This window comes from Periplaneta americana, chromosome 3, assembly GCF_040183065.1.
Source record: "Periplaneta americana isolate PAMFEO1 chromosome 3, P.americana_PAMFEO1_priV1, whole genome shotgun sequence".
Taxonomy (NCBI): Eukaryota; Metazoa; Arthropoda; class Insecta; order Blattodea; family Blattidae; genus Periplaneta; species Periplaneta americana.
The window spans coordinates 76,324,599-76,341,801 of NC_091119.1; the positions used below are offsets into that span (position 1 = coordinate 76,324,599).

The 17,203-nt window shown below is 35.8% G+C and overlaps 1 protein-coding gene across 9 annotated transcripts in view; it reads right to left on the bottom strand.

Annotated features, from left to right (window-relative positions):
• The window catches only part of fs(1)h (female sterile (1) homeotic), a 638,308-nt gene that overhangs the window by 386,028 nt on the left and 235,077 nt on the right, over positions 1–17,203 (bottom strand). For all 9 annotated transcript variants that reach the window (XM_069820799.1, XM_069820803.1, XM_069820802.1 and 6 more), the window contains one exon: positions 2,756–2,851. In XM_069820799.1, coding sequence (XP_069676900.1) covers positions 2,756–2,851 — 96 coding nt within the window. The remainder of the gene's footprint in view (positions 1–2,755; positions 2,852–17,203) is intronic.

Below are 17,203 nucleotides of genomic sequence, written 5' to 3' on the forward strand. Positions count from 1 at the left end.
CCTCTTAAAAAATTGTGCAACAATCACACTTATCGCTTCCAGCTTTATTCTTTGCATGCCAGCCAAATTATAGACTATCTACCCCAGATTCTATAGAACAACACAAACCACTGCACTTATATACAAAGTTCTAAATATCTCCCTTTATGGCAGGGGTCTTCAATTATTTTTCCTTGGGGTCCAGATTGTTGGGATATTGCAACAAACACTTGGTTGAGTAAGACAACAGATGCTGGTCTTTCTTACGGTCACTGGTTACTCTACATAATTGCATGGTAGTATAGATATAGAATAATTACACAGAAAGTAACTATAGCTTATATTAGCATTGCACTTCGTAACTTTTGCATATTAATTTTTTTGTATTTCAACCAGTGGAGTGTGTGCATACACGCATAAACAAATTTTTCGATCCAGAGTGTACGAAGTTCCAGTAATGGTCAAACAGTCCCGCAAGTGCTCATTGTCATATTTTTAAACTTAGGGTATGAATTATTATCAAGAGAGAGTCAAGACGTTCAATTAAATAATGAACAATATAACACTCATGTTTATAAATATTTTTACTAGTTCGAATTATTATTGTAATTATTTTCCTTTTTTTCTCTCTCTCTTGACATTGTATAAAACGTGATGGTCCAGGGAAGAAGCCTTTGGGGTCCAGAGTCCATCATTTGAAGACCCCTGCTCTGTGGTATTGTCTTAACACTAGAAACAAATTATTCATCTTTTCATGTGCTGCCCTGTGTATGTGTGTGTATACCATACATCCTATGTTGCACGATTACAACCTAGTAAAAATAGTTAACATGACAAAAAAAGAGAACCATAATTCATGTGTACAAAGATAAACTTCGAGTTTCTTGAAACGTCTCTGATTAAATTAATGAAATGTAGAAAATGCGTAAATCTTTTCGTAATGCATAATAAAACACTAGTCACGTATATTGTGATTCTAAATTCATTGCAACAATTTTACAATGTGCCAGAAGAGTGGAGGAAAATAACGAATTTTTTTCATCCGACAACACAGGGTTAGTAATATGCTGTTAACCGTTGCTAGAGCCACAATGTGAAACATTATCCTGCTGAATACAGGAGTAGCATACCTATCTAGTCCAAAGCTCCAAGAGTGCTCTAGATGATGACAACCATCACCCTCTAAACACAGCTCACAACAGCAAATCATTTGTCAGATTTTCGTAAAATATTTCAGGAATAGCACAAATCATATTCTCCTAGGTCAATCACAACCAATCTACCTGTGTGGAAAGAGGATGAATCCTAGCAGTATCAGCTTTAAATTGTATATGCTTTAAATTGAATAGTAATCTATATAGCTCTACTGATAAATTGTTTGTGTTTGTAATTTGAAGTAGTTTGCATGATATGTATTATCAATTTCTGTATATCACAACTGGTTGAATTGTTAAATTTAATTAAATTGTTTTGTATTATAATATAGCTCAACTTATGAATGATCGTTTGCGTTTGTAAATTTAATAATCTGATTGGCTATGTATTGTATACTTTTAGTAGAGCCATCGATGTAGCTCAGTCGTCAGACTCGCTGGGCTGCTGATCCGGAGCTGCGTTCGGGCTTGGGTTGGATCCCCCTTTGGACTTTGGTTTCTTCGGAGGTTTTCCCCAGCCGTGGGACTGAAGCCGGATGGTCTATGGCGAGTCCTTGGCATCAACCCCTTTGATTTGATTACCTGGTTGGGGTTTTCCGAGGTTTCCCCCACCAAAAAGGCAAATGCCGGGTAATATTTTGGCGAATCCTCGGACCTCATCTCATCTCACTACATCTCGCCAAAATGTAAAAAAATTGTACAAAATTGTAAAAATTGTAGAAAATTACTAAATTGTAAAACTATAAAAATTTGTAAAAATTGTAATTGTAATATTGTAAAATGTTGACATGTTCCACATCTTAAAGCTTCATTGCTCATGTAAGATCTATGGAATAAAATAAATGAATGAATGAATCAGCAGCAATAGCAGTAGTATCTAACGGCCAGGCACGTGGATGTTTTCAATTCGTTTTTTGCTTCAGACTTAAATTCTTCTATATTCAAAGTAGGACAAAGGACATCTTTACAGGTGATCTCTGTTATGATAGACTCCTTTATGTTGCAGATGATGGTTATCTACATAGTTTGTGTAAGTGGCCAGTCACTAACAACATTTCTACTGCATCATGGCAGGGTAAGTCTGGAACATTTATGTAACCAAGTGGTGCTGCAACGAAAGTTACATAAAGCCCATTACGAAGCTTCTTCAGACAAATAGTTCGTGTGCAGACATCACAAATGAAGCATGTGAAATGTGCTGGGCAACTATCACATTGAAACTATATGCATTCCTTCACTGAAAGGGGATCACCTAATGGAAGCAAAGACACAATGCCAAACCTATGATGTCTGACACTACCACACAAAAGTGCACGTCATTTTACAGCAGTGGTTTGGTACAGTATAAGGCAGATAATTTTTCTAATGCAAACTAATTTGCAGAATAGAAACTCTAAAAATGTATTGATATGATAATACGATATATTTATTCCACCAGCTTAGATCGGTCATGATGCCCCTTCACATTCTTATACAGTGCCATCACTCTCTTGGATACATATTCTGCGAGTTTTCTAAACATATATTAAAAATTTGTTCCTAAGTTTCATTGCAGGTATCAGGAATCTCACTCTCTTAATATGCAAATGGATCTCTCTGTAAAAATTATTCTATGCACTAACCGAATGTTTCTTGGAGAAGAGTTCCTTTAGGATTTCATTGCATGCTTTAAGAGAATCGTTTAGCTTGTCCTTCGGTTTTCCACCACTGGGTTGTGCCTGAAACAACAAAAATAAATAAATAAAAATAAAAGTGCAGAAGGTGATTTAGTCGAATGTTTTATAAACCTCCTAAATCTTACAGTGATACTACTCAACAATATATAAGGTTTGTGCTCCGAACTAATACTGAATTTCTTTCGACGCATGCGCCAGTTGTGTACGGTGTCACAACTAGTTCGGGATTTTATGTTGTTAGAACATTTCTTGAACTGTTCTTTCAAGGCCTTCGGAGTTTCTTCTCATATTAAAATTATGTTCACCTTCCGAACTTAATTCGTCATAAAATGTATCATTATCACCTTCCAAACCACTCATGATCGACTATTTTTTTTTTATCTTCCTAGTTTCGACACATTTTAACCTTAATTTTAAATTAAACCATCTGTGCATGCGTCAACAGTTCAGAACTACCAGTTCTGCTCTTAATCCAAAACCAATTTCACTCGTTTCGAACGAGTTCTGAAGCACGTTGGAACAGGGAACTGGGAGTTCAGTATTGGTTCGCAATAGTTCTAGTCTTGTTGGAACGCACATTGGGCTACTGCGCATGAGCAGGCAGTTCAGAATCGATTCCAAATCGTGCTGGAACCTATTAACTGCTTTGCATGGAGTAGTGAAGTGCATTCAATAACCTCTCTTCTTCTACTCAAATCCCATCCTCACCTTCCTGTGGTGCAACTTGTCTTTAACAAATGAGGCTCTGTGAATAAAGTCACAACAGTATAAGTGTTCTGTCAAAAATGGAGGTAATGCCATTTCAGCATGCTGCTGACATGCCATGGCGTGCATAAGCGTCCCCTAAGTGGCGAAGAGGGGATATGGACAGTGGAGCTGTCTGACAATCCTTTTGACTAGTCATATGAACACACTACCCAGCAGTAGGTGTAGTCCTCCAATTGGAGGTTGCATGTAGGTGATATATTCTCCATTAACATAAAAATATGGTCTACGTAAAAATATGGTGCCTATATCTCTCTCCTATATATTGGAGAGCAAGAGAGTTCAAGTCTTTACTGCCAAGAACTCTGCATTAGTTAATAACAATATATAAACTGTAATATACAACACATTTTAAGTTTAGTGAATTAATTACAAAACAAACATTCATTTTCGGAAAAATACATTTGCCATAGAATATTCCCTTTTATTGCAAATACACTCAGTGCACGTGTTCCTTAAAATACACCATGTAGTAAAAAATAATTGGAATGAATTTTGTTGTTTGTGTAAGACATCTGTATACATTGTTTCTGACTTATTATGGTATATGTTAGCTAACCTCCAGCAATGACTTAAACCATTAGTGTAGGCTAATCATTTCAAACTGGTATATTACACATCGTTATCTAAACATACATAACTAACTAAGCAGGTACTTCTATGGGCACTGGAAATGTGCGATAATGTCATCGAATGCTACTTTCAATCAATAAATAGGACTTATAGGCAGTTTTTTTTTTAAAGCTCACTTGAAAGAGGGAAAATATTTGCGTTAGTGAAAATGTCAGCACAGTTTCATTTTAGCAAAGTAATCAGACTACTGTATCTTACAAAGTAAAATTATATGTAAGCATTAAATAATCATGGCAATAATATTACCATCATCATCACTATAATAACAATTATTAGGAAAGAAGGAATGCGTGAAGATGTATTAAGAGGTGAAATGTTCTTCATAATGCAAAACCTCCTAGAATAGGATAATGATGGACCTATTAAATAAAGTAAAGCATCTTTGCTGGAATAAAGGGAAAAACTTCATCATAAAGAAAAGTCATTATTATATTTTGTTATTACACACAGTATCAAAGGTGTATGTACATAACAGGTTAGAATGTGTCTCACTTCTGTATACATATATTTATAGCAAAACTCAGTAGTTGAACATTTCCATACGAAAGATTAGGGGTTCAATCAATATTGCCTCCCTAAGATTTAAGAGCTTCATTTTTATTGTCACTTACCAAAACCTTATTAGATATAAATATTGACATTTTCACAAGAAAGTCAATTTTACTGTTAATTGCACATAATATGGAAGAATATTATATACGAAGCATATTATGACAGCTGATGTGATATTGTTACTACAGTCGCGCTCAAACCTCCTGACCTTTGCAGGTGTGTCTGCTTATCGGTGATAGCCAATAGCGGCAGTGCTGCGTTGCAACATATGGGCTACGCAGACTCGCCGCATAGTCGCCGCTTAGAAATCTCAAAATCAAATAACAAGTGCGCTGGGAAAATTGGTATGTTGTTGGGACCCTGCATGTATATATGATGAATGTTTAATGTTTTCTGAACACATAGAAACAAAAATCACATTTCTACCCCCAGTGGTTCCAATTTTATGGTTAATATGATAAAACCCCGATAAGACGCTGTTCAAGGGACCGCGTGTAAACCTTGTATTAATCGGGACCATGTATTAGACGGGTATACTAATTTTGACATATATAGTACCTATTAGCATTTTTCTTTATTGAAATACATGATTCATGAAAGGTAATATAGCATTACTCCATTATGTAATTACTATACTGTACGTCAAAGACATTTACATTTACAATATACTGTATACTGTACTCAATTCTTTCGAAAAAAGTAATTTATAGTTATTTGTTGCGTGTGTGTTTCCAAGTCCTCATGTTTATCACCTTCACTTTCCTGCACTTACATCCTTCTGACGTCACAGCTGCAGAGATTAAGTCGCGATATCTAATGAATCGGAGAGTTGTTTCTGATTAAGAGTACTGTTTTCATCGTAATTTCGTAAGATTTCCATTTTTTTCCGTCACAGTTGCCCCTGTCTCATTACTTTTGTACGGACTTCCAGCAATGAAGCAGTGGACGATGTTTATACAGCTGCGATGCGATAAGGAATCTTTATCATATGTAAGAATTTTGAGGACCATAAACTTACAGCTTCAAACAAAGGCTCTCTTCAGAATATAAAGAGAATTATCTCTTTGTGAGGAGAGAGAAGAGAGACCACTAAATTGAAATGTCAGTTCGATTTCTGATGGTGTTGTGTGCAGTTGGCTCTGTTTAAAGTACGGGATATGAAAGTGTAATGTAATATCTTTTTCGTGTGTTGGCAATTTGGCATTCTCAAAACAATTAATATGTCTCTTAGTGAGCCCAGTACAAGTGGGAATGGTGGATCGAGTGGATATGACAGTAAAATTCGGAAAATGGTGTTTCGTGTTTATAATTTCTTTATGAAATACCTACTCTTCTGAAGAAATGCGTAAAAATCTAACTTTTCAAAATGTCAAGCACCGACTGCCGAGAAGTGTTCTTTAAGTGTCTCTATAGTGTCTCGGGTATGCAGAGAAGTTAAAAGATCGCAAATACAGGGTGCCGATAAATAGTTCCATTCTCCTAGAAAGCATATAAATCTTCCTAAAAGAATTACAAATCTAGACGACTTCCAAAAAGACGTACGACATACAATTTTTCACTTTTACGATAACGGAAAATTTCCAACTGCTGACAAACTAACCATAAGCCTACTGCTTAGAAAAAAAATTAATTACTCAGGTTCAGTTTCTTACACTAAAAGATTATTGAATCGGTTGGGATTCCACTACAGGAAAACCAATGATGGGCGAAAATATCTAATGGAACAGAATGATATCCTTGCCGCAAGACTGAAGTTTCTGCGCAAAATGCACATGATCAGATCATCAGGTGACATTCGACCCACATTTTACCTTGATGAAACGTGGGTCAACAAAAATCATTCTCTGAAATATGTTTGGCAATACTCAAATAGAAATGGAGGTCTTAAAGTGCCTTTAGGAAAGGGAGGTAGACTTATTATTTGCCATGTAGGGTCAGCTGAAACAGTTGTCGTTCCAGGTACTAAATGGGTATTCAGATCAAAGAAAACCAGTGATTATCACGAAGAAAAGACCGCATAATCATTTCGCGATTGGTTCTTAAACAGATCTCTATATCATCTGGAGGAAGGGAGTATAATTATAATGGAAAATGCTCCATACCATTCCGTTAGCATTAATAGAACACCAAATACCTCCTCTAAATAATGCAATAGAACTAATTTGAATCCGGGTGACAAGGGAGGTCGCTAGAAACAACAAAACTTTAAAATGTCGGATGTGAACTTGAGGAACTTGATAATGTGACAAGGAACTTGATAATGTGACAATTGAGGACTGGATAAAATGCGTGAAACATGCGGTGAAATTATAAGAGGAAGATTTCGCTAAAGAGTTAGGTCGGGAAAACATTTTAGAACCAGTGGTCATTAATTTACAAGAAGACAGTGACACAGATGACAGTAAAACTGATGGTGAGGGGGCTGACGATGACGATGTTGGCTCACCATTAGCTCTGCCACTGGAGCACAAAAGGTACGTTTTATTAATTCATCATTTTCCTTAAACGAAACACAGGCATATAATAACAGCTATTTTTGTAAGAATGTGCTCTGACAGCATGGACATAATGTTATTTAGGGCCATGTGAATTCAATCAATTCATTTGTACAGAAAATTACTATTTAAAATTAATCCTATCATTCAATTTATTTGATCAAACTGCGCCTTTCTGCTATTCGACAACTTTATTAACCCTAATAAAAGTAAAACTTACAAAACTGATATAAATTCAGCGAGTTAAGTCTGACTCAACTAATTTTTCTATATTTTGTGACTTTTAATTTAATTCGATGCAATCTGAAGATGATAATAATAATAATAATAATAATAATAATAATAATAATAATAATAATAATAAATATTATTGTTATTATTAAGTCTTCTGCATCTCTCTATCAAACCAACCTCAGGTAAAGGGTCGCGTTCCACAGTTTTAAAAGTACTGCCGCTGAGAGACAGAGATGGAGAGAGTAGTTGTGACAACATCGCGCTCGCATGTTACTGGCTTTTGCAAAACGTCAGGAGGTTTGAGCGCGACTGTAACGTCTTTCAACATAATTGTATTATTGGAACCTATAGGTTAAGTTTGTTAAAATACAACACGTGTGAATAAAGCCATCAATATAGGCCTACTGAAGAAGTTTAATTGGTAAATATTTAAAATATTGTATTTTTTTTAGCTTCTCAAATCAACTTTCCACATCAATTCTTCCTTACACTTGCTACATTGTATGTTGTGTCAATTTCATCAGCTGTTAAATTTTCTTCGTGAAGAATAAAGGTGTCATAACAAAACCAAAAGATTTGCTTTCATTTCCAGAAATCCTTTATCGGACAGAACTTCAACTCCTTGCCCAATAACATCAGCAGACCACTAACATTTATTTGTTATCAAAGAATCACTAGTTCTACCATCATAATAACAAAACTGGATTTAAAACAGATCATTCCACTTTGAGTGACAGCGATTAAGAATTTCACCTTCATCTATTCTATGTGGCTGCTTTCTTTAATCCCAGTACAGTCAAATTATTGTTCTGCAATTTCATTACTTATTTTTAAAGGCAGCCAGCATGGTTTCTTGAGCACTTAGTTTACTTTGAAAGAATATAAATTTGTTTGTTCTTGACACTAATTCCCTCAGTTTTTAACAATATTCGTGATATTGTGGTTCGATGCATACTTATTTACTTAATGGCTTTTAGGGAACACGCAGGATCATTGCCACCCTCACATAAGCCCGCCATTGGTCCCTATCCTGAGCAAGATTAATGCAGTCTCTATCATAATATCCCATCTCCCTCAAATCCATTTTAATATTATCTTCCCATCTACGTCTCAGCCCACCCAAAGGTCTTTTTCCCTCTGGTCTCTCAACTAATACTCTATAGTCCCGACGCCGTTATTTCCGGCGTGACTCCGCCCCTTTGCTTACGTCTTAGTAAGTAAAGGCTCTATAAAGTCTACTACTACTAGTAGTAGTAGTAGTAGATAGGTAGTATCGTTCGCCATTTTTGTTCTCACAATGCCGAGCTATCATACGAGGAATCTATTTGCCAAACCGTTAAACATTATCATGTCGTAGCTCCTATGATAATAAATCAAACGCAATGTAATTCACCAAATAATTGAGCTGCAAATAACGTCTTCGTGTGCTTTCTGCGAACGCCAAAAAAAAAGAGCTAAAATGGCTGGCGATTATATTAAGTATTTATCGAGCCTTAAGAAATGAATCAGCGAATCACAAGACGCACACGTTTAAATGTAGCCGACCTGCAACGCGATTGGCTGCCGGAACAACTGCCGGGACTATATATGTATTTCTGGATTCGCCCATACGTGCTACATGCCCTGCCCATCTCAAACGTCTGCATTTAATGTTCCTAATTATGTCAGGTGAAGAATACAATGTGTGCAGCTCTGCGTTGTGTAACTTTCTCCATTCTCCTGTACCCTCATCCCTCTTAGCCCCAAATATTTTCCTAAGAACCTTAATCTCAAACACAATCTGTGTTCCTCTCTCAAAGTGAGAGTCCAAGTTTCACGGTCATACAGAACTAGTAATATAACTGTTTTATAAATTCTAATTTTCAAATTTTTGACAGCAGACTAGATGACAAAAACTTCTCAACCGAATAAATACAGGCATTTCCCATATTTATTCTGTGTTTAATTTCCTCCCGAGTGTCATTTATATTTGTTACTGTTACTCCAAGATATTTGAATTTTTCCACCTCTTCGAAGGATAAATCTCCAATTTTTATAGTTCCATTTCGTACAATATTCTGGTCACGAGACAAAATCATATACTTAGTCTTTTCGGGATTTACTTCCAATCCTATCACTTTACTTGCTTCAAGTAGAATTTCCGCGTTTTTCCTAATCGTTTGTCAATTTTCTCCTAACATATTCACGTCATCAGCATTGACAAGAAGCTGATGTAACCCGTTCAATTCCAAACCCTGCCTGTTATCCTGAACTTTCCTAATGGCATATTCTAGAGCGAAGTTAAAAAGTAAATGTGATAGTGCATCTCCCTGCTTTAGCCCACAGTGAATTGGCAAAGCATCAGATAAAAACTGGCCCTATACGGACTCTGCTGTAAGTTTCACTAAGACACATCTTAATTAATCGAACTAGTTTCTTGGGAATACCAAATTCAATAAGAATATTATATAATACTTCTCTCTTAACCGAGTCATACGCATTTTTGAAATCTATGAATAACTGATGTACTGTACCCTTATACTCCCATTTTTTTCTCCAATATCTGTTGAACACAAAAAATCTCCTTTGCTGTGGTTGTGCCGGAGAATCAGTCACATTCCGAGGCTTAATGTTAGGTTTTGTAACAAGCTGTTTTTTAGTGACAGGTTGTTAGCTCTTCGCACAACCCCCAAGCTGGAGGACCACCCCTTATCGGCTGTCCACGACTGTTTATTCAATATATTCGCAGCTACCCTCCATATCTGGAGGTAGTCTCCTCTATCAGCAACCTGAAGATGCGCCATGCCATGGGGATAGGGACCCACAATACATGGGGTCGATGCATACCGAATATTATTCTCAAAGCTGAACTGGAGAAACCTGTTTTTATATTTATTAAAAACAGCATTAATCGATTTTCATTAAGACATAACCCTTCAATTCTGGTAACAGTTGAAGTTAACTACCTCAGGTGTTACTGAAGTCAAGTCACGCAATTCTGTGTTATCTCTAATACATGGAAGAATAGTCCTAAACCCTAGACTTACGTTAACACTATCATTAGTTTCACAACTCTTAATAACATTTAATTGTATCAGCTCTTACAGGTATGTTTCTTGTGTACACAGACCATTTCCATTAGTGTTGTAACAGAAAATTAGTTCACTACCATAAACATCGCATAGTTGTGAACGCATTTATTTTATCTCTCTCGAAATTAATTAATTTGTCACAATGTCCAAGTTCATTTGTTTTCACATGCTTTTGGAATCTACTATCCAACAACTCCTTTAATGAAATACTTTATTCCTGTAAATTCCTGGAAATATGGTGGGCACAAAGACAAGGTTTAGGGTTAACCAGACCTTCTGTTTCCAACAAAGTGGATATTGCATATACTTGAACTTTCAGTTGACTCCCACTGTGAACCATCTGGTCTAGAAACAAAATTTATTTTACGTTATAATTAATGGCATTAAGCTTCAGACCTATAAGAATAGAAATGGACATTTAGTAAATTAGTAGGCCTATAGTAGTTTATATAATTCATTTAAATAATAACTGCTTTAGAAAAATCGCGCGTGGCAATAATATTGTACGTGATTCACAGCCTGAATCCAGGTTTTTCCTTCTATTTCTGTGCTCTTTATATAAAAATGGATGAAACAGGACCTACATCATCCATATTATTTTATACTGTATATCAGAACAACCCACTACACAATATAAATTTTGCTTTTCCCCCTCGATTTTTACCCTCCACTAAGCACAAAAACTGGAGTGTTAAACCACACACATATTGCCAGTGTGTTTTCTCTCCTAGGCTTAGTTCCAGGATCACAGTGCTCGCATAGCTTGCAGTGCCTATAGCAAGAATTTGTGAAGTAATCAGAAACGTAATGGAAGTCTTTTGATAAAAATAGTCAATCCCATGTTGCATAACGCACTGCTAATATTGGAATGTCGGAAACATATTAAAGTCAAAATTAGCAAGTATTCATGACGAAAAAATTATTTCTCCAGAACACTCATCATTCTGCAGTTGAAGGATTCAGTCGGTAAGCAATTTGCTCTGTAAGGTGTAGACACTGACATAGCAAAGTAATGTTGTTACTCAGAGTGACTGGGGTAGTGTAATGCAATCAAATGAGATTACTTGTGTGATTACGGGGTTTTAATAAAATACTAGTGTTCTGCGTGTGTTTTTCGAGGGTTACAGATCAGTATATTATTACTATGTGAGAATATGGGTGTGGAGAAATAGAATTTGGCGCTTCAATGGAAGAAGACTGAAAATAAATGTTCAAGTGACAGAGAAAGCCCTCAAATAGAAGTGATTCTGGCAGTGTTGGTTATAATCAGAGGAGTACAGATGAATTCTGAGCCAAGAAGACGAGAAGAGTCCCTGAATGATCTTGTATCTAAAGGCGATCTAGATACAGTATATTTAGAAAAGAGACATGCTTTTTGACAACTTATCAATGCAACTAAATCTCGCTGTGACAGGATTGCGACAAGAAATGGGGAAGAATGCAGAGAATGTGGACAAGCTATGAGAGAGATGAAAACACTGAAGTCGAGAGTAAATAATCAAGAAAATTAGAATTTGATTGTCTTTGGAGTATACGAAGAACAGAAAATCGAGATTAGAAATGTACAACATAATGGCTGAGATATGTAGAGAGTTCTTCAATGTAAATGTAAATGAGGAAAGAATTGAAGAAGTCTTCAGATTCAAGTATCTAGGAGTAGTAATACATAATTTGCCAAATTGAAAATGGCAAAATAAAACAGTGATGAATAATAGAAAGAATGCACTACAAGTAATAGTTATGCTTAAATAAATGGCTGAATTTGGGCGTGAAGGATTTTCTTAATCTGTACACGGCATCTTACCTTCCCCCCCCCCCCTCTATTTAATATATTTCAAAATAAAAAAATGAATGATCAAGGAACATTTTGACACTCCTATTTGTTAACAGCAAATAAGAATTAACTTAAGATACTTATTTTTCATCCATGTTACAAAAACATTGTCAACAAGTGTAATTTTCCCTTTGCCCGTAATAGTGATAGGAAATTCATATTACGCAGAATCCCTAATAGTAGGCACCTCTGCTACAAGCAGCTCTAAGAACATTGAAATCTCTGAATTTTATTGTCTACTGCATTGTAAAGCATGACCCATTAAAAAGACTATATTACCTGTCATTGTGATAATGGACAAAATGATGTGACCACATAACTAAAAATAAGCTCGCAAGGATTTTTTGTCTAGTGCATCAGTTATTATTTGGTAGTACATTATAAAATTACTATAGACAGGGATATGCAAAATTCCGAATCAAGAACCTAATTCAAAATTGACTGCAAGACATTGTCTACCAAGACGCTCGGCAAGCGACATGTAAAAATTACATAAAAGAAACAAATATACGAAACCAGATGAATATCACTTGCACAACTGGTAAATACGGGAAAAATTGGCATGACCACCTAGTCCAGCGGTCATCAGCACAGAGCACCCTCGAGCTAGCCTCTCTTACCCGTGCATAAGACATTGCACTGGCATGCCTCCGTTCCTGCTGGTGGGTATGCTTTCTATCTCTCCCTTCTGCATGACAAAGCATATTACGTTGCAGCTATTGCATATTACCCATTTCAGCAAGTGCTCACAACCACTGGCCTAGTCAAAATGTCTACATACAGAATTCCATTAGAGAGAGAGAGAGAGAGAGAGAGAGATATAGAGAGAGAGAGAATATTCTGGGGATTGGTGATATTCTGACTGGTGAATTCATATATATACCAATAGATCTCTCCAATTACATTAAGTAGGAAGCAGCCCAAAGACTACATATAAAATACTATTTTTTTTTTCTAAAAACATGGGACAAAACAAAACAGCATTTGATGGAGGAAATTCAACCTATGAAAACAAACCTCCAGCATTGATTAATGGAGCAAACAAATTTAACCATGCAGCCAGTCTAACGAATTCACCAAGTCAGTAATTCCATCAGATTCCTGAATTCTAAAAAAAATTAACAAAGCAGTCTTCAAGTAAATATAGAGAAAAATCAAATTCACACGTGACATGATAAGATCAGAAAACTCTACAGATCAATTATAATACTACGAATTCCTTCATATTGCAGCTTACTTGGGAATGAAACATTGGACACTTTCGTGGGTAAAGAAAAAGTACTACAGTAAAATATAAATAAAGAAATGTGAACGATTTATCAACAAAATGTGACATGAAGGGGAGAGGAAAGAAAAAAAAAAAAAAAAAAAAACACACACACACACACACACAAAGAATAGATCTCTACAAAATTAAACGTAGACAAAGTCAAAACACAAGACCTAATTCCAGAACTCCTTCGAAAAGCAGCCATCAAAGACATACTATGTCAAGGCATAAATAGCGTTACAAGGAATTAATGGCAAAACATGTGGAAGATCAGTTGAAAACAGATTTGAAGTCTCGCATGTGCTTCTCGATATAATTGAACGAGTCAATAGATCAAATTGATTCAGCACAACTTTTTGTGAGATTGGTATTTGCAGATTTCAGTGTCAAAGAGGACTTACAATTCTGATTTTGAAAGATACCATACGTGGGAAAGACTCTACAATTCATTTAAATCCTTCATCGCTGGAAAGGATTGAGAAATTGGCATCTATTATCACTGATGGCACATCTTCCATGGTAAGCAAACACAGAGGATTTATTAAGTTATGCCATAATGACAACGTTTTTCAGTCCTCCTTTAGCTATCATTGTATCCTGCATCGAGCAAGTTCTTTATGAACAGATTATGAAAATTACACGTGTAATGAGTGTTGCCATTAAAATTATGAATTCAATTCGCTTCAAATCACTGGAAAGAAGGAAGTTCAAAGTGTTATTAGAAGAGTTGAATAGCCAATATCCCATATGATGCACGTATCATAATGGTTATTACAAAATATGGGGAGTTACTGTTGCACACTGAAGTCCAATAGGTAAGTAGAGGTAGGGTTTTAAGCAGATTAATGGAACTTCTACACGAGATAAAGGTCTGAAAGAACTGTACGACTTGAGATGGATGTTGGATATTGAGTTTCTAACTGACATGACAGCTAAATTAAATGAATTAAACAAGGAACTTCACGGAAAACACCAAACTATCCTGGTTCTTATGTCATCTATACACAGCTTTATGCTAAAACTCGATCTTTGTATATGACAAGTGCAGGAATTTAATGTGAAACATATCCCTCAACCACTGATGAACTCGCATGAAAGGAAAAGTCTTTGAATAATGAAATTGCAAAGGAGTGTGGAGCCAATCTCACAGCACTCAAGACAGAATTTGGAACATGTTTTTCAGATTCCAAAGCAATGGAACCTGTTATAACTTTTATAGTCCAGTCATTCCAACAAATGGATATGGAAAATGTCTCAAGTAAAAACAGCTGTCAGTTCTTGTGCAGTGAATCTGAACTTGAAAATGAAATAATTGGTCTACAAACTGATATTGCATTAAAAGCAGAACACAAAGACGACGACTTCTGAAGTTTAGTGAGTGCACAAAAATATCCTAACATTATGAAAGTGACGTCATAATATGTCTTTTAATTTTTCGAATCAACTTACCTGTGCGAATCAGTATTTTCTGTGTTAAACATTGTGAAATCTAAGTGTAGAAACAAACTAACTGACTCTCACCTTTCAGACTGTGTTAGGTTGGTTTTGACAAAATATTCAAACTTTTATATTTTATGCAAAGCCAACCTTCTCAACATTGTGTTGAAGATTATCATGGAGTTTCATTTATAAACATTTATAATATAACTACATTACTTTATTTATTTTTTCTGTGTGTGAAAAACGGTATGCAACATTTCAATATTAACAATGTATTTATATTATTAGTGTGCTTAATTTTAATATAGTCTCTAGTTGTGATTTTGTGTATCATATAGCTATAGATATTAATTGATCTTTATACTAATTTCATGAAAATGATCTCAGGCCTAATAAGGTTGAGAACACCTGATGTAGAGGCATACAGGAAATATGTACACATTCCTGATGCCATTATATTCAGCCGAAAAGAAAGGACAAAAATGCCAAAAATATATATATATTTTTTGAGGTTTTAGCCATCCATCTCGCATGATGAAAGGCTCCTGAAATTCTGAAAACTATTTCTCGAAGAGGAGATGCTACAAGAAAAATTATACGAGTTCCAGCATTTCTCAGTAGTCCTTGTGAGATAAAATTTCTTTTAAGGCTTGTTAGAGCAATATTAAGCAATTCGTCACTGTTCAGTAGCTCTTCTTTGACATATTTATCCCCAATACCCAAAAAGAATTTAACTTTTAATATTTACCTTAGACAAACTTTCTTAAAAAACGGAAATGAATGGCCCAGAAGACAGAAACTGTAGAATTGAACATTCCCTTCAAACCAATCTCATATACACGATGTCTACTTGGCAAATAGACAATCTCTCACTCCATAAATTATGTTCTAGTGAACACACAAGCACCTTGAAAACTACCTGTGTTGAATGCTGTTGCATCAAAACAGAACATTCGCACTTTTTCAGTGATTTCCCTGTCTTCAAGTAACTGACATACTGCATCAGCTTAGAGTTATCCACGGCCTGAATGAAGTACAGGTATCCCAAACAACTGATCCAATGCACCATAAATTATAATCATCATCAGTTAGCGCTACAACCCGGGGTGGGTTTTGGCCTCCGTAACAACAGCCTTCCATCTTACTCTGTCCGTTACCATGTTGGTCCATCCTCTCACTCCCATAATTTCAAGATCTTTGGATACCCCATCCATCCACCTTAACTTTGGTCTACCCTTTCTCCTCCTGTTATATAGTCTACCTTTCAACATTTTAATAGGAGTGCATGTTTCAGGCATCCTGTTTACATGGCCTAGCCATCTCAGTCTTTGAGCTTTCATAAATTTTACAACATCTTGACCTCCTATCAGGTTAAGAAGTTCACTGTTGGAGCGTATCCTCCATCCTTGATGATCATTGACTGGACCAAAGATTCTACGCAGAATCTTCCGTTCAAAACTTCTTAAGGAGTTCTCATCTTTCTTTGTAAATATCCATGTCTGTAAACCAAAGGTAACTACAGGACGAACTAATGTTTTATGAACTTTAATCTTTGTCATCCTTGATAACAACTGTTTTTTAAACAGTGGAAGATTAACGTAATAAGCCCAATTTCCAGCCTGTATTCTGTCGTTGACACAACCACTCACATCACAGTTATTGTTAATAACTCCAAGACATCTGAATTGGGATACACCTTCAAATGTATACTCCTGGATGGTAATATTCTTAGGGGTCCTTCTCAACTTAGAGGTGGACATAATCATGTGTTTAGTTTTTCCTTGATTCACTGTTAATCCCATGTTTTTGGCCTTCCTGGATAATTCAATAAACTGTTTGAGTGTGGGAGCATTTCTAGATATAATAGCTATATCATCAGCATACGCACAGATTTGACTTGATTTTGTGAATATGGTGCCTTTCTGGTCTACACTTTCTATTGCTTGGTGTATGGCCAGACTGAATAATACTGTGGAAAGACCATCTCCTTGTTTGATTCCAGTATTGAGTGTAAAAGCTTTACTAATTTTATTTCCCACTTTAACATATGCCATACAATTATCCATGGTCATTTGTACCAATCTTATGATTTTTAATGGG